The sequence below is a fragment of the Bemisia tabaci genome, chromosome 5, assembly GCF_918797505.1.
Source record: "Bemisia tabaci chromosome 5, PGI_BMITA_v3".
Classification (NCBI taxonomy): domain Eukaryota; kingdom Metazoa; phylum Arthropoda; class Insecta; order Hemiptera; family Aleyrodidae; genus Bemisia; species Bemisia tabaci.
This window is the reverse complement of record NC_092797.1, coordinates 33,126,992-33,145,498: the sequence shown is the minus strand read 5'-3', so window position 1 is coordinate 33,145,498 and position 18,507 is coordinate 33,126,992. Positions and strand designations below refer to the sequence as shown.

The following is an 18,507-nucleotide window of genomic DNA, read 5'->3' as shown; positions in this document are numbered from 1 at the left end:
CTCTATCGTTTTATTTACATATCGATGAACCGTTTGAATAGTTGAAACGTGATTGTTTCTGAAATATTTGATCGCGCCTATTCGCTCGAATTAACACTGCAGCTTTCTCAGACATGATGCACGTAAAAAATAAAAACATTCATCTTCATGATGATCAAGATTATCATAAAATTAAATGAAAGCACTTACTGGAACTTTTTACCTCTAAAACTATGGTTACAGATGAGATAAACCTCGATTAGATACAGATAGGGGCTGACACGCTGAGAGCAGTATAATTCAACCAGAGAATAACTTGATGATTATCATATGTAGCGTGGTAAAATTTTTAAAAAATATAGCCTTGAATTATTAGCCAATCGTGTCAAAGACCCTTGGTCAAATCCGGAAGTTTGTCAAATGATCGGCTTATCGTCAATTTTATCTACAAATTCTCAAATTTTCAATAACTTAAACTTAATATTGACGGAAGCACAATTATTTTCAGTTTCACTGATCAATTAGAAGAAGCAAAATTGTAAAAAATAGAATTTTATCGAACACTGCAAAGTTTACAAAAAAAAAAAAAAAAAATGTTGCTGAAAGCATTAGAGATAATACATATCGACGAACTATCAGAACGTATCATTTTAGTTTTTTTAAAGAGAAAAAAATCAATATCGGTAGTTCCTTGAAGTTTTCACAGACTTTTGTTTCCACACAGAGGAAAAATCACATTTTGAAGAATTGACTGTGAGTAGTTTTCCGTTTAAAAATATTATATGTCAGAAAGTCTACAACGTTGCAAACCGAGATACGTAGTCTGGTTTTTCACCATCGATATATTCCCAGAAGACCTATAAGATCCGACAAAGAATTTCCGTCAATACTTTTCAAGTAGCATTTTATTAAAAATTAATCGGATATTCGGAATTTCAAAATCGGAGGATTTAATTGGTTTACTGGTTTGGTAAATTTAACAAATTGATGATTGATAATTTTCTACCCAGTATACAAAATTTGGACCGAGTTCAACGGAAAAAAACCAACCCACATAAAGTTGAAACTGAGAAAAAGAGGTTTGAAGTTTTATCTCTCCAAAAGGCTCAATGTAAAAAATGAACTTGAACCCCTTCTTAGCACAGAAAAATTGCTTTCCTAAACTTTGAGTTTTTGGCAGGGGAATATATACGACTAGTGGAACTCAAAAACATTCTTAACTTAATTTCTTCGAAAATATGGGTTGGTTCCTTTCTGATGAACTCGGTCCATTTGACCCAACGTGTGTTTTTCCTACTTTGCTTTTCTTTCAATGTGAAACCATAACTAACTGATGACTCATTAGTGGGTAAGAATGATGGAGTAGGGTAGCACAGGAGAGTATTGTGCGGTGAATTACCTCTGACCGGCATCCAGCGGTTATTAGCGTCGAGAGGAGTGACAAGGTAGCACCGGAGTAATTGGGTCTGGTTCAAAAAGGAGTCGTTGCGTAATGGTGTGACTAACCTGGGGGCGCCGTCGAACAATGTGAGTGTAAAGAAAAATAAAATAAAAAATACAAAATAGAAGTTTGCCCTGTATTGAAGTGACGGTTACACAATGATTTAATTCGAGAGTAAAAACGCTGAGTTTTCCTACTCCATCGCCATGCCATACCGCTGCCGCGGACGACATTAGGTTTTTCTCAGGTGGAGAATGTTGTGTAACGAGCCCACGATCACTCTCCGCAAACAGAAATCGATCGAATGCGGGCGATTAATCCCTCGGTTTGTTTTCACGTCGAAGAAGCTGCAAGTCACAATCCGCCAATTACGAGGATTGTTGAATTTAAGATCCGCGAAAGGATCCGTAGGAATTCCGTTCATTTAAAATTTTAAGTCTACCATGAGAGGCCAAAAGTTTTCCTAATAGTTGGACCGCGTTCAGCAGAAAGGAACCAAGCCACATCAGCTATTGTCAAATTTAACTGGGCAATTTAATTTTTTACAAAAGATGGTGTGTGCGGATGCCTCTAAAATTTTAAGGTGTTTGCTTCCTACTCTGCAGAAAATTCACTGAAATTCGCACAAAAATCCACACAGCGGTTTTTATGTAAAAAATTAAATTTGGCAATAGCTGATGTGACTTGGTTCCTTTCTACTTAACGCGGTCCAATTAAGGGGCTTGAAGGACAAGGCGCATAAGAGCAGTTTTTAAGTGAGATACCCATGAACTCAACTGAAACTAGTTTGAAGGTATACTTTGCGAAAAATTCACAACTAAAATTCAACTTAAAAGCATCAAAAAGTGAGATTACACTCTCTTTCCGCCATAAGGCTCTATGTAATTCCAAAGTTTAAGACACGAATTTTGCTTGAAATAGCAAAAACTGCACTTATGCGCTTTTTCATCCAAGGCCCTTAATTAATGTTAAACTAAAGAAAACGACCCTAAGACAAGGGCACACCGCATCCTTGAAGAAGCCCCTCTTTGAACTTATTTCAAAAAAATGTAGAAAGTGGACTCATCCCGAGTTTATTACCAGCAGTAGCCCCAAATTCCACAAAAATCGACCCAGTTCATCTCGAAATCCCGCAAAATTAATATTCTCATCGTTTTACTGAGAAAATTTACAATTTCATTGCGTAGTTTTATAAAACCTATTTAGCTAATCATAGCCGCTAAATTCATATTAAATCGGCTTAGCAGATCTCTAGAGCGAAGAATTTGTCTGATCAAGATATAAAAAAGGAGAGTTATATGGAGCAAATCACCCTCTGGTGTAAGGGCGTATCTCTATTTCCACTTGAGCCCCGGGAAGCAGAGAGTTACATGAAGAACAGGGCTCACGCGAAAATCTAGATACGCCCTTACATACATTAGAGGAGCGACGACATGATTAGCACCGATTAACTTGAAGATAAACGAATTTTTACCTATTTTTCATCAATTTATCTTGACAAATAAGGCTGTATTCGTGACTTAGGAATGATATGCATTAATTTACCCTAAGATTATTTTCAACCCTTAAATGCGGATAAAACTTTTAATTGTGTGGATGTGAACATTGCCGGCGACAAGTGCGGTGGTTGAGGTGCTGTACAACAATTTTAAGGTAAGTGAAGTTTGCTGTATCATCACAAAAAGCATTTCAATATTACAAGAGGATTTTCTAATTCACGCATACGGACATAAAAAACATCCAGGTAATATTATTTTTTTCCGGAAAACAACCAACGTTTAATGATTAGAATAGGTCCCATTACAAAACAGACAGAATTCAGGAAGCAGAGGATACGATCATTTTTGGTTGAAGTTCATGCCGACTGCTGTCGGAAATACAAATCGCGAGACTACGGAACTACGCAAAGAAAGAAACGAAGAAAGAGGAAGGAAAATAGAATGCGACGGAAACCGCGGTCGCATATTTCTCAAGAAAAGTATTGATTTGCCTCAAGGTTAACGTTTAGTGCAGAGTCCATCATAACCCAATCATCGACGCTTTGCATGGGTGAACAGACATCCTACTTGGATGAGACATCTTCTCTACGGTCCTCCATATGGTTTTTAAATATGCGACCTTCCGAAGAGTGAAAGGGCTTTTGATGCCGATTTTTAATTTAAATCTTTAAATTTGCCGAATCTAAATCGCAAATATTGGCACCTCTGTGTCAAGAGGTTTTTAAAAAATATTTAGCCCTAAACATAATTTCAAACCAAAATAGGATTAGAACGGTTTGAAGTTTGTAGCATATCTTACTCAGTTTTGAGGAAGTTTAGTATATTAGAAGTCTTCGTTTTAATGGTTAGACTCAGAAAAGTGTCATTTCAATTGCGATGTTGCAAATTTTTGTCTCAGTTTTACTTTTTTTTAAAAGAAAACATCCAACAGTTTTTCTTGAAATTTTTTTATGGATTCTTCTCACTTATTCAAAGATATTCACACAAAAAGTTCAATGAAATATTTTTGTTTAATTTCTTTCAATAAATTCAATATGATCAGAGATATTGAAACGGATGTACACTATTTTAGACTTTTCCCATCGATATATTTCACTCGAGGTTTAAAATTGTTCAAAAATTTGATGCTGCAATGTTGGCACAAAAATTACTTAAATCGTCATTTAGTCTCATCAACTTGGCTCTAAAAGAGGACAATGCGGGAAAATCAATATACAGGTTTCTTTGCGAAAACATGCTGCAATCGGCCACCAGAACAACTATATTAATTAAACCCAACGGTGACGAGATTTAATTCAAGAAGCATTACATGAAGGATTTTGATCTACAAAAATCAATAAAAAAAAGATACTTGTAAAACAGGTGCCAGTATTAAATTTATAAGCCTGATACTATACTTGACTAGGAAAACAAATCCTCGGTCCAAAATAATCAAGATGCATTTTTTAGTTTTTTGGAGGTCAAATTGGATATTTAAAATTGCCCATATGCGTTTCACGCCGACCGCTCTGGCGACCGCTCTGGCGACCGCACTCGCAATGGGTTTGGCGCAATGGGTTTGGCACAATGCGTGAAGTATTTCAGCACTCTAGTAGACGCGAATATGCTTTCTGCGCCGACCGACGACCGCACTGTGTTTAACGCAATGCGTGAAGTATTCCTGCAGTCTTGTAGGCGCTACGTTTTGCGCCGTACCGGCTGTTTGGCGAGATAAGAAACTATGTTAAAACATTATATTTGAAAGAAACTGTAGAAAGGGATACGAGATAATGAGTTTTGAGGAATAGCTGAGAAAAATGGATGAAACAGTTCATGCAGAGTGCAGACAAAAATATTCGAATAAAGAATCTACCGAAAAAATGAAAACAAGAAACAAAAGTTGATGCCAGTAAATTTCACCCGTAAAAAAGACACGTACATTGACGTAAAGAAACAGTGTTTATTTTGCCAGTAAAAATTACACGGCAGAGTTTGTAAAATAATTAAGGGCAGATTATCAAGGACATATTATGTTAACGCCGATATGGAGACTTTAACGCCGAGTTAGGAAACAAGATGAGGCCTCGAACCCAGAAAATAGTCGTAAAGTCTATCGCAATTTATGATAATGACTAACATCCCTGCTAAAAAGACCATGTTTGTGAGTGAAATATGGCACCATGTTGATGCCAACATGGAGACTTTAACGCAGAGTTAGAAAAATCGCCGAGATGAAAAAAAAACACGACTGTCATGTTACTGAGTACAAAATAAATTTCGTTTCATTCATTTCGATGTTCAACTGCTTCTCCTCTCCCAAATTTTTTCTATCAATACACATACACAATCGATAATAGATTTAATGCATTTATGTATCTACAGTAGTTAGTGGAAAACAAAGATAACGTAAAAGCAGCCCGAAACGGAAACGACAATCGAAAACACAGGAAAATGCGGAAACAAGGCTAAAATACAAAATACAAAGGCAGGACGTTTCGGTACCTTACGGCACCATTATCAACTGCAAAAATTAAAAATAAAAAAGAAATTAAAATAAAAATAAAAACCAGCAAACGGCGTTACATGGTGAAATTGGTATTCTACGGGTTATTAATTAACTGGTATTCGTACGTCCTGCCTTTGTATTTTGTATTTTAGCCTTGTTTCCGCAATTTCCTGTGTTTTCGATTGTCGTTGCAGTAGTTACTATTCATAGCTTGCCGCAATCGTGCGTTGATGATGATCTCTTATTCACTATAAAATATTCCTGTTAGACATTCAATTCGAGATGAATTTCACTTCTTGGTACATTATAGACGTAGCTAGGTTATTTTGCTAGGGAGGCGGCCGGAGGCCCTACCGACCCACTCCTCTCTCACTGAAAAGTCTGGGAAGAATAGAATACCCCCTAATTTTGAGGCGGTCCGAGAAAATTTTTGAAATTTGAACACCATCTATACGTATTTTGAGGTTGCCGTTATGCAGGCTTTCCATCAATTTCTGTGGAAAAGTTACGTTTTTTAAACTTTTAGCACACAATACTTCTGAATTGCTACATTCTACAGATCCGGAAAACTTTTGATGTTCGAACTCTATTGATGTTCCCTTGAAGCAGATTTGTCATTAATTTCTGCGGAAAAATTTCGCTGTTCTCTTACTTTCGGCATAAAATAATTACAAACTGTTAGGTTCATCAGACCTAGAAAATGTTTGAATTTTAATTTTATTTAGACGCATTTTGAGACTTCCATTATACAAATTTTAGAAAGCACGAGCACTAAATGTGGACGCTGTTTTCATTCAAAACTCTACATTAAAATAGATTTAAATATTCTTGACGAAGGTTTTTTTCCACCATCTAGAATTTCTGAGGGGAAGACGGGGGGGGGGGGGGGCAGATGATACTATTTTCGATTCTAGGGGAAGAGGGCAGCCCCTCTTGGTGTCTCTTATCACGCCCATGTGGTGCATGACTTGAAATGTAACCCATGCGTACAAAAATGTGATTGGACCTAATAGACAGTGACATTACATTCGCCTTCAAGTGTGAAGGCTGCAACTTGCCACGCTTTGATTTTGCATATTGAGAAATGTTGTTCCCTGTTTATTGTGATTAAATTAAAAAATGCTCTCCTTTTTTAATTTGAGTATACACAGTTTTGATCTTTAACTTTACATGTCTAATATCCTAAATGACGTAGCCTTGCTGAAGGATTTATAGGAAAGTATCCCTCCTTAATTAAAAGTGTCACTCTGACAAAAAATTGAACGAAACTTAAGAAAAGGCATTCTAAAATGTACACCCACAATTTTGAAATCATTGTCCCTAAAAATATAAAAACATCAGAATTATTCTCTGCCGTGGATACTCCGAGCAAAAATCTTTGAATGCAAAATAAAATAATTTCCTTTATTGACACTCGCTCAATCTCTGCTACGGTTGTTCCATGCCTTCAGACTGTCGATCTGTATGATAGGAAGCCATATAGACGCCTTCAATTACTAAGTTCTGCAACAAAACTAGCACGCTAGAAATGAAAATACATTCTAGGCTCAGCATACTTCGATCGCGAATGGGAAAGATCATATACAGATTTTCTGCAACCCCAAAATTGGGTTTTTGTGCAGATAAGTGAATGCGTCCCAGTGAATTACTATTTTTTCCATTACAAATCAGTTTGACTCAAGAGCCTAGGTTAAATTATGTAATTGTCATAGTAATTAACACAAGGAAAAATTAGAACTGCTAGAAATTCAAATGTCTGTAAGTTGGTTTCCTGGCAATTCTCTTAGCTCAAAAAGATAACAAAAAGTGGTTATTACGTTGACTATTTAAAATGAAAACATCCATTGTCATGCAGGCTTTATCCCAGCTTGCATGATGTGAGTTATAAAAAGAAAATAAGACAGATCCCCCAAGACACGAATGTACTGGGTATAATTTGGAAGTCATTGTTTTTTTTTTTCTTTTTTTCGGTTAAATGCTTTGAAACAGCTCTGATTTATTTTTTTGAATATTAATGAGCGTTGAATTTCCATAAATAATTGTGGAATCAACAGTGTAGAGTCCATGCCAAACATGTTTACGCATTTTTAAATTCGGCAGGAGATCGTCTGACGTCACTTTTACATGTAAAGTAAATGCAAGAATCAAGATGGCGGATCTTCTGTCACAGTCTAAAAGTATTTGTAAACTTATTTGCGTGCGAACTCTGGCTATGTTCAAAAAAGGTCTTCTCTTCTTATGTTTACTGCACTCATTAACGTAGGCATTTGGTTTTTGTACATTTTTATTCTAAATCTCGATATTATTTTGAGACCTTCAAACTTAATGAATTGTGTTTGTAGTAATATTGATCGTTAAAATATTTATTGAAAGAAGATCGCATATTTATTAAAGTACTATCGATTAGCAGTTTTTTCAATGTGCATTTTACATATTTTAACTTTCTACGGCAAATGCTTTGCGTAGGATTTTGAATGAGTCATTGAAATGAAAGCTCTCATTTATGAGGCTATGATATTTTCATCGAGAATTTTGCTTTATCTGTATCAGGATACATATTATAGCAATTTGTTGTTCACTCACCGATTACCGAAAAATGTGCTTGTTGCTATTTGCTTGCTGATGGCCATTTTGAAAGTTTGAACTTTCATCTTCGGAGCGTCTAGAGAAATCTTCTCTCCGAGGATGAAAATTCAGACCCTAAAAATGGCATTCAGCTAGTTAATAGCAACAAGGACATTTTCCGGGAATCAGGAGGTGGACAACAAATTACTATAAAATATATTCAATTTCTCATCTTTACCCCTATAATTTTGTTGTATTTTTTTTTTTTTTTAACTTTTAACAAAAAACAGTCGATATAAAACATCCAAAAAATATGAGAATGCGTTATGGCAGCCTGCGCTGACAGGTTACTGTAAACAATTAAGTTTGCAGAAGGAAAAAGAAAAACATAACTGTAATTCGTGTTTTGACTTTTTTTTTATTATGAATCATTTTTTGAAGAAATGTTCAGTATTGATCAGTCAAACTATGAATAAGAAAAAAAAAACGTATAACAGAGAGAGGCATTCCAATATTTGGTAACAAGAACAGGCGAGTTGAAAGAATTGAGGTATGAAATATGTTGTGCTATATATGACCAAAATTAATTCCTTCAAAATTGAATTAAATCCTAATATAGAAGATACAATTTTTACATTGGATAGAGACATTTAATGATTCTAAATACAATATTAAAATTGTTAAGCAGATGCTATACATTAAGGATGATTTCCTCTTGCAAGCATAAAAAGGTAAATTTCGCAAATTTTCAGAGCATTATGTAGCTTTTACATTTTGGTCCTGTTATTTTTTTGATGAAATATGAGGGTCTCATGAGCTATAAAGTATTTAGGAACTTGAGTATGGTAACGTATGTTTCTTGTAATGGTGATTGTGTTAGTATCTTTTGATTTGTACTCATCTCAAACTTGAGGTTGCGCATGTACAGTCTTGGAGTTGTTTCTTCAGTCGAAGAATCTGAAAAACGATAAAATTAGTTATGAGTATTCAATATGAATCAGGAGTCCATTTGTTTAAAATTAGAAATTCCAGCATAGAAAGCGGCTGAAATTTAAACTGAAAGTACTATTGTCTTCCCTGCAAAAATGAAAATTGATGTAAGAGTCCAAATTCTTAATATATGATCTACTGTCTATGAGAAAGTTTAGCTCATTCCGAAAATATTCTTAATGGCATTTTTCCCCGAATTTGTCCAAAATGATGCTTGATTGCGCTGATAATAAATCGGTTATTTTACCACCTTTTGTCATACAATTCGGACCACAATTAATGTGTTTCTTTTCTTGCTGAAAATGAATGAATTGTAAAATGTTTTAAAGAAATTCTTGTTCATGATTATGAATTGAACCCTCGCATATTTTATATGCAAAAGATTGAACCGCACAGTTAAAAGTGCAAATAGCCACCCATTCTTAAATTGTCGGTTTTCTGAATTTGTCCGAATTTCAAGAATCGAATTTCTTATAATCAGTGCACATACCTAATGTATGTTTACCTTCTATTTTTATCATAATGTCCCAGGCATTTCAGTGAATATCATGCTCATTATCACAGTGCATTTCTTTAATCGTTTAATTCCGGACGTTGAAAAAGTCCCAAATTTTAACAACATCTATGTTTTCTTCTATATTAAACTTATGTGTTTACCTAATCCCAGTCCCATCCATGGCTGGAGTGAGAGTCCCATCCGTGGTCATGTGACTTGATGTAAACTGGGACCTTGTGGTAATGGTGCTTGTGGACGGTGTGGACTTCATATGGCACGTGAATAATGTAGTGAGTACTGAAAATGCGAAAGGTGTATTATTATTCACTTCGTAAATGTCAATTAAATCGAGAATCTGCGCAACGACGAAGACATAAAAAATGTAAAAAGTCATTGCGAGTCTACATAAAAAAAATTGTAGAATTGTATGTTTAATAAAAATCGAATGATGTAAACTGGTATGTTTAAGGTTGAACATAATGAAAGTTCAATTAATATATGTCAAAATTTATTGTTTAGGTAACTCAAATGACATTAATGATACATTATGGGTGCTCAAAGACTCTATGAATGCACGCTAAAAAATTTATTTTGAAAACATACTTTATTAGACAACCTGTTTTTCAAGAACGAATATATTTTGTGCATTTGATCAACTTACTCCTTTCGCGTTACAAAAATAATACTCACTGTTTAGGCCAGAAGCTTGGGTCTGGCGTGGGTAAACTCATGGCTGCGGCGAAGAGTGACAGGAGGAGAGCAATCTGAAAAGTAAAACAAAATATTGAGAGGTGACATATTAAGAATATTCCAACTTATGTTCCTCAACATGCTCTTTATTAAAAGAAAAAACAAGATCATAATTTCTACTGAGTCGAAAAATGCATGACCAGACGAAAACACTAATTAAATATCCGGTTGTGTAATATACTCTCAGGTTAGAGTTCTTTCGTATCTCCATTGGGGGACAGAGTCTCTATAGGTTCAATTTGAGTAAAAGACCGGTCACAATAAACTCCTTAGAGTTTCCGTGTTTTGGGCTTTGTCCCCCAGGGATTGCCAATCCAATCAAATCGTACTCTCAGGTTCATTTTGAAAACATCGAACTTCTCGTTAATTGTTTTCTTCTCCTTCATTTTCTTTTCTTTTTTTAGTAAAAGAATCAATTGCTGTGAATTGAATTCAATGAGTCCACTGGCTTCAGTTCAAATGCTTTTTTCCCTATGGAGGGGAATGGAATATGCTCACAATGTTCTCAAGCAATGATATATCTCTTCTCCTAATCCGCTTCACATATTAATATACCCCATGGGAGCAAATGCGATTGATATAGGGCATACCTCCTCTGACCAATTTCGAAGCTTAGAATGGAAGTGTAATGAATTTATTGCACTCGTGCTCTAGTTCCCATCTCTCATCGCGAATAAGGCAACTAAGAAGTATACCGGCCCCTCCGGTTATCAGGTCCAAATCGCAGTGGTGATCTCATCGTTTCCTGCGAGTGCGCCAAGATCAGACACATTAAGTAATGGACGATGGTTCGCTTCAGATTCGCGAAGGAGGGTTTTTTTTTTGAGGCGAGGAAATGATCGACTTCGGGCCGTGCGAAGGAGTTACGTATGACGTAAGGGTGTTCGCGTTATTCGTATTCGACCTCTCTCACGTTGTATCCTCGATGAATGAGAAGTTGTCGGCACGGGGCCAGTAGTACAACTCTACCGTGCTAAGGAAAAAAACCGTATGAGCTTAGGACGTTGCCAAGTTTCCTTCGATAAAAACCGAATTTACTGGAAATATTGTGAATATTTTTTTCCAAAATTTTCAGACACTTTTGTACGCAATTTAAGGTGAAATATCTGAGAATTTTAAAGGAAAATGTGCATGGATGACGTGAAAAATACATGTTTTATCAAGGGAAATTTGGCAGCTCTCGAATGTTCATGCGGCGTTCTTCCTAGTGCAGCCGTTCTGAATTTCGCATACTAGGAATGCTGGGATTCACATCAGATGCCGGTTTATAATTTTTATAGCTTCTGCTCTATAGAGCCTATGCGGCGCTCAATTAAATGACAAAAAGAATGTTTAGTCTGTATGGTGTAAGTTGCAATGGACTTTTTCACACGCATAGAGGAAAAAACTTCGGTAACCGGTGCTGAATTTTGGTTCATGTGGGTTACTGAAGTTTTCGTTCCGGGTAATCGAAAAATTTCGTCATCGAAACCGAATTCCGAATCAGACAACTAAAGTGTTTTTGGTACAAAATGCAAGGTTTTTGAATGGTTAGCCAAAAGTTTGGTTACTCAAACAAAAACCCGGTTTTTATGACGGAATACTTCGGTTATTTAGATGGTAAAATTTGATGCCCTATGTAGTTTGATGTTTTCTCTTCATGGTAAATACCCTTAAAAAAAAAAAAAAAAAAAAAAAAAAAAAAAAAAAAAAAAGGCCCAGATTTTTTCACGGATTTCATTGAAAGACTTTCACATTCCCTAAAAAAAATTTCCTCTAAGAAAAGTGCTTTTTTTTCAAAGGAGGCTGTTTCCAATAAGAAAATGACTTATTGGATCGATCGGTTGGTTACTAGGAGGGAAAAAAACAAACAACAACATGTTGCAAGTGACAACAAGGTGCGTGAATGAGGCGAAGCAACATTTTAAAGCTGCTGCTCTGCGTGTCAACGTTCGAGAAGCAAACCAGCGAGGGATTACGCGTGCAAAGAAAAATGCGAAGTACCCGCATATCCAAAGATGACGTATTTCCAATTACGGTTCGCGTGAAGACTAGAACTTGTTCCGTAACAGTAATGATAGGCCAGGGATAATAGGGGCTTTAAAAATCAGTACTATCAAGCTGTCTAAAAGTGGAGTTTGTCGATCGGAAGACAAATGGCTAAGTCTTCCATCCGGCTGGACGGTAACTTAAATGCGAATTTGTACTTTTAAGAAGCGAGGGCTGAAAATTTTGAAAATATAGTAATAGCGTCCGCTCTAGAATCTTAAATTTTTTAACCCCACACATAATATTTGCAAGTAATACTACAATTTCTGGCTCAGTTCAGGATCAACGTATGTACCATTAGTTCTTGTATGCGCCTACGTGTTTTTACGGACTAGCCAGAAATTGCAGTTTCCAATTGCAAAATGTAGTCCAATCAGGTACTCGCAAGTCCAAAATAATATTTAATTTTTTTCCTCCTTGCGGAAAAAAGTAAGGTAAGTTTGAATGAAATTCAACCTAATTGTGGGCCCAGTATCATTTTTGCTAAAGGTAATCAAAATTCAAAAAGTCTTTTTTATGTACAGTGGTGCATATTACTCAAGAGTGTGAAGGATACCACCAGGACTGCGATTACCCTCGCCCAAAATTCTACTTGGTTTCAAAAGCATTCCGTTTCCTTTACATGCCAAGTTGGGTTAATTCGTTCTATTATTTAGATTTTCTTCCTCAAATTAACTTCAACCGTCAAAAAAATTGACTAAAAATTTCGTTACTCGAATCACAACTTTAACTATACTTAATATTAGAAAGCACCAGAAAATAGTTTGCAAAAAACTATATTTAGGAGATGTAACGATTTGTAGAGAGTCAATTGTATTGCCTATCTTCTTCTCTTTGTGAATTTTAAAGAGTGATTTTCTCAAAGTTTCCTGAAATTTGCTAAAATTAATTTATCCGTTTTTTAAAAGAAGAGAATGAGAGAGAAAAGAAGAAAGAAGAAAAAGAGGTTTGACGTTTTATTTCTCCATAAGACTCAATGTAGAAAGTAAACTTTAACTCCTCCTTTCACTAACTAATATTTTTTTCGACTTTGAGTTTTGGGCAGGAGAACGTATACAACTAGAGAAACTCAAAAACATTCTTAACTCAATTTTTTTGAAAATGTGGTTTGTTTTCTTTCTGATAAACTCGGTCCATTTGTCAGATTAGAAATAAAGTGCATTTGAATCAAAAGAGCTCAGGGCCAAAATGCATGTGTTTAACATGCACCATAAGTTGTGGGAATGCAGGAGAGACAAGTTTTGTGTGCAACTTCCTCGCGCTAAGTGCACGTTTAGCAATACACGTTTAGATAAAAGAGGTAATTCAAACGCAGATCTAATTCCTGTCCCCGGAAGACTATTAATCGTTCTGATCATCGTTTTTTGTTGGAAGCATCGTTATTAATTAAGTAAGTGAGAGAGAGGATCCGTGCGGAGTGGTTATCCGGTCTTGCCCGGGCCCCGGGGAAGCGGATGAAGTGAGTGAGAGGAAAATTACACCAATTTCAAAAGGAAGCACAGAATGTTAGTGAGCGCGCGCGCGCGACGGACCACTCATGAGAGAAAGGGCCCGATGCCGGGAATACATGATGCTTGAATTAAAGCTTGACCATACGAGTCATTTCAGAGAAGCGCATAACCCTAGTAGCATGATTCACTTTCCCCTTCCTAACAAACGTATAAGGAATTAATACCGGTTATATAATCACCATTTTAACTAAAGTTTATATATCGTGTATATAAGTTTTATATAAAATGCCCATGAAAATAATTATTCATATTTTCAGAAGATAACGTTTATATAAAATTTATATAATTGAGGAAGGGTTTTTATAAATTTTCTTTATACGCATAGTATCCTTTTGCTTAATTTGCTTATTATAACTGTTATATAAATGACCTGAATGACTTTAACGTAAACCTATCTCATTTTCATGAATGATGATGATGATCTCATTTCAATGAACACCCTCGACTCTCAGACTGCGTGGGATAGGTATTATTAGAGGTACTAATGGCTCCGAGACGAGTTAAAAGGGGATATCTCGGCACACAATCCGAGGAGCCCTGTTACCTCAGTTGGTAGCGTGTCTGGCTCATAACCCTGCCCAGTTAGACAGCAATATTTTAAAAATATTGAAATTTAATATATTTTTAAAATGTTTTTCATGTATTTTTAAAATATTTTCAAAAGTACTTTTGAAATACAATCAATGAATATTTTTAAAACATTTTAAAAAGATATTAAAAATATAAAAAATTAAAATTTTTAAAATAATATTTTATAATATTTTTAAAGTATATCATAATTATTTTTGTTAATATTTTAAAAATATTATTAAATATTATTTTAAAAATTTTGATTTTTTTTAAAATGTTTAAATTAATATTATAAAAATTTAAAAGAAAAAAGGAAATGATAATAATAATAAATAAATAACATAAATACATCGACATAAATTCAAACTAGAAAAAGGCCCAAATAATTAAAACTGGAAAAAGACGCAATTATAAAGTTAAAAAATAGAGAGAGAGAGAGAGTTAAAAAAATGAGAGTTAAAAAAAATAGAGAGAGTTAGAAAAAATGATAGTTAAAAATCATGATAGTTAAAAAAAAGAGAGAGCTAAAAAAATGAGAGAGAGTTAAAAAAATGAAAATGAAAAAATTACATCATGAAATAAAAAACAATAAATAAATAAATAATAAATAATAAAGTCTGGTAAAATATCATAAGAATCCGTCAATAAACAAAATATTACGGACTCAGAGGCCTGCGATAGTTAAGAGATTGAATTTAGGGGCCCATTCATATCAAGCCTGGCTGGTCTGGTGGTAAAGTACTGGACTTCGGATTGCAACTCCATCCCGAGGTGTGGGTTCTAATCCCGACTAGGACGCCGCGGATTTAAGGTATGTCACAACTCTACGATGATCCACCACCTGGTAGTAACGCATATGAAAACTTGCACACTTCATAACTAGAGTGCGCTACCAGCCAGGAAGAACAATGAAAATTCATTTTATACACTCTTTGAATTTGGTTATATAACTTTTATACTAAGGGTTACATAATAAAATAAGTTTTTTAGTAAACTTTTAACTAAAAAACTTTACATCCATTACATAAACAATGAATATTCTTTAGCTTGTGGTTATTTACGGTTTATACTTTTAAAAACAAATTTTTTATATAACTCTGCTACTAGGGAAGTGCAGTTTTTGAGAAAATTGAGATCTTAATGATTTCGTTCTACCAAAACTGTATTTTTTAATTTCAAGTTCGATGTTTTTAACTGGGAAAAGTAAGATAGAGAGATAAGGGGCTTGGAGAATCAGGCGCATGAGTGCATTTTTTTCAAAAAAAAATTTGAGATATCAACGAATTTTAGTAAAACTAGTCATATTGCATATTATGCGAAAAATCCGCTCCCAAATTTCAATTTTTAAGCATCGAAAAGTCAGTTTGAACTTTCTTTCTGCCATAAGGATCCATGCAATTCCGAAACTTCCGATACGTATTTGCCGAAATAGGAAAATTGCACTTATGCGCCTTGTCCTCCAAGCCCCTAATTTGAGGGGCTCGGATGACGAGGCGCATGAGAGCATTTTTTGCTGTTTTGAATAATACATGATGGAAGTTTCGAAATTAAAAAGATCTCCATGGCAGAGAGAAAGTTCAAACTGACTTTTTGATTAATAAAATTAAGAATTTGTATGCGAATTTTTCACAGAACATGCGTTAAGACTAGTTATACTTAAATTCGTTGATATCTCAATTTTTTTTAAAAAAAATGCATTTATGCGCTTGATCTTCCGAGCCCCTTACTTCTCTTTCTTACTTTTCCCAGTTAAAAACATCGAACTTGAAATTCTAAAAAACAGTTTTTCAAAATTCAAAAAAAAAAAAACTTCCTAATGGTAGATAAATTAATGCATGTCCTTAAAATTTAATTACAACCCAGAAAAGTAATGAGAAACTTTTAAAACTCAGTTTTTAGTAACACAAATTCCACTGTTGTTTTCGCTCAGTTTGGAGGGAAACAAAGATTGGTGGAGCCTCATAATCTACGTTTTTCTTCAAACTGCTGGAGCATGTATCGTTTTTGATGCGGTAATAGTCACTGTGGCTACAGCCGAATCCATTTCATTGTGAGGTTGACGCAGTACAACTATCAAATACTTCGTGAAGTTGAAGTTGAACCGATGCCACAATTTGCGAATAGTTGCCGGCACTGTAGTGCCAGATCTACAAGTCATATCGGACACATAATCTCTTCGGCTCCACCAAAATTATCCTTCCACCATGTTCAATGTTAAGAAAAAAGAATGATTGAATCCTTCATACTAAAAATTTAATATTAAAGGTTAATATTAGGAGTAAAATGTCTCATGAGTACCCAGCATACTAGGAGCTATTCTAATCGCTTACATTCATGTAGTTGATTTCAAAAGCAATCCCTCATACTTTGATCATACACGATACTAGCTAACAAGAAACAATTTTGATTTACGAAGGAGTGAGTTCAACCTAGGGTGAGATCCCTTATTCGTCACTTTGCCAATATTTGCATGGTATGTTATGACGGTTTAACGGGCGCCCGACAGAATGAAGCGTCAATTCCACGTGGGGCATAAAACTCGGGGGAAATTTTGATATGTAAACGTCTATGGGAAAAGGAACCTCAGTTCATAAAGACTAGACATTAAGTTTTTGATACCAGAGCACAGATCAGTGCTATATAGATACATTGTAAGACTTTATTATTTATGACATCAGACTTTATGCTTTAGGGCACAAAATTGCCGAGCATCAATGCACCTTTACACCCACTGCGGTCTAAAGAGGAACTGATAACTGAACCACTTGTAAGCTATTAAAAGGAGGCTACTGAAAGTTCTCCTCTAAAATCTCAAATTGTAATTTTTCGACCCCATTTGACAAAAATTGTTGCTTTGAAATTTAGACCGAGTTTAACAAAAACGCACCAAAATGGATTAATTTTGAAGCAAGAAAAAGAGGTTTGAAGTTGCATGCCTCCATGAGACTCAATGTTAAATACAAAGTGTAGCAACTGTATTCGGGTTCAGAATATTTTCTTTCGACTTCAAATTTTCAACGAGACACACTTCACAAGTAGGTAAATTCAAAAAATTTTCAAACTTTTTTTTTAATTTTTCATGCCTCCATAAGACTCAATGTTAAAGACAAAGTTTAAAAACTGTATTCACGTTCAAAGTATTTTCTATCGACTTTAAATTCTTAACGAGACACATTTCACAAGAAGGTAAATTCAAAATTTTTTCAAAAAAAATTTTTCGACTTGGTGCGTTTCGGTTTAATTCGGTCCGATTTTGCCTCATTTTACGAAGGTCGCATTTCCATAAACGAGCACATACACAGAAATAAATAAAGAAAAAGAAACAACCGAAAAATAACACTGAAAGACACTTTTTTAAATCCACTGACGAAATTGGCACTTGCACTAAAAGTAGTTAAAAGAGCACGAGCCGAACTTACAGCATATTTGATAGAGATCATGATGGCAGGGTATTGAGGTAAGTTCACTAGGACTGATTTTAAAATTAAATGAGCGCGTAAACAAAGCGATAACTAAATGAAATGACAAGGGCCACGAGCTTTATATACCCTCTACTTGAAAAGTGAACCGCGGGACTATGTCATCCAGTTCTTGCGTAAGTTTCAACTCGGCATCAATCCGGTGGTGGTGGCTTGACCATGCCGCGCTGGGGCCGACCTGCCCCGGTCTTGGCGCTTCCCAGCCCCTATTTCCCATTGCTCCTCCCGACACTCCTCTATGCTGCCGTGCTAAGGAAGAACGCCGTAAATCCATCAAGATTTTCCCTCGTTTTTTGGAACTTAACACTTTATAAAATACAAACTGTTTTACCCAAGCACCTCAAAGGACACTATTCAAAATCGGCGTTTTTAGCCCTCCCGGGGAATTCTGTCATATGTTGGGGGCTGATAGAGAGTCATCTGAGAAGCCCGAAAATAGTCAGTTTTTAGTCCTAAACCCCGGGAACAGGGGGGGGGGGGGGGGGGGGTCAAAGTCCAAATTTTGGAATTCTTGTAACTTTTGAACGGTACAAGTTACGTTCTTGATAATATTAGAGAAAGAATTCTGTAAAAACATTGTTCTAAGAAACACAAATTTTCCTGTTATGATACATTGTTTCCAGAAAATGTGAAATGGCGTTAACGGCGTTTTTGCGTTGCACGACAGTATGGTCGTATCAACCCTCCATGCCATAGCGTTACGAGTTCATAACA

At 35.4% G+C, this 18,507-nt stretch overlaps 1 protein-coding gene across 1 annotated transcript; it reads right to left on the bottom strand.

The window, feature by feature from the left end:
- Positions 1–8,408: 8,408 nt before the first annotated feature.
- Positions 8,409–17,886, bottom strand: LOC109037308 (uncharacterized). Its single transcript, XM_019051905.2, has 4 exons — positions 17,734–17,886; positions 10,146–10,219; positions 9,617–9,752; positions 8,409–8,926 (listed from the first exon to the last, which is right to left on the bottom strand). The coding sequence occupies exons 1-3, from the start codon at positions 17,752–17,754 to the stop codon at positions 9,617–9,619; spliced, it is 231 nt and encodes a 76-aa protein (XP_018907450.1). The 5' UTR covers positions 17,755–17,886; the 3' UTR covers positions 8,409–8,926.
- Positions 17,887–18,507: the final 621 nt, after the last annotated feature.

Bases quoted from the DNA above. Each gene is read 5' to 3' on its own strand.
- LOC109037308 (XM_019051905.2), bottom strand. From the start codon at position 17,754: ATGATCTCTATCAAATATGCT. The intron at 10,220-17,733 runs GTAAGTTCGGCT...TTTACTTTTCAG, and splicing joins TGATCTCTATCAAATATGCT to ATTGCTCTCCTCCTGTCACT. The intron at 9,753-10,145 runs GTGAGTATTATT...TCGCATTTTCAG, and splicing joins CCAAGCTTCTGGCCTAAACA to TACTCACTACATTATTCACG.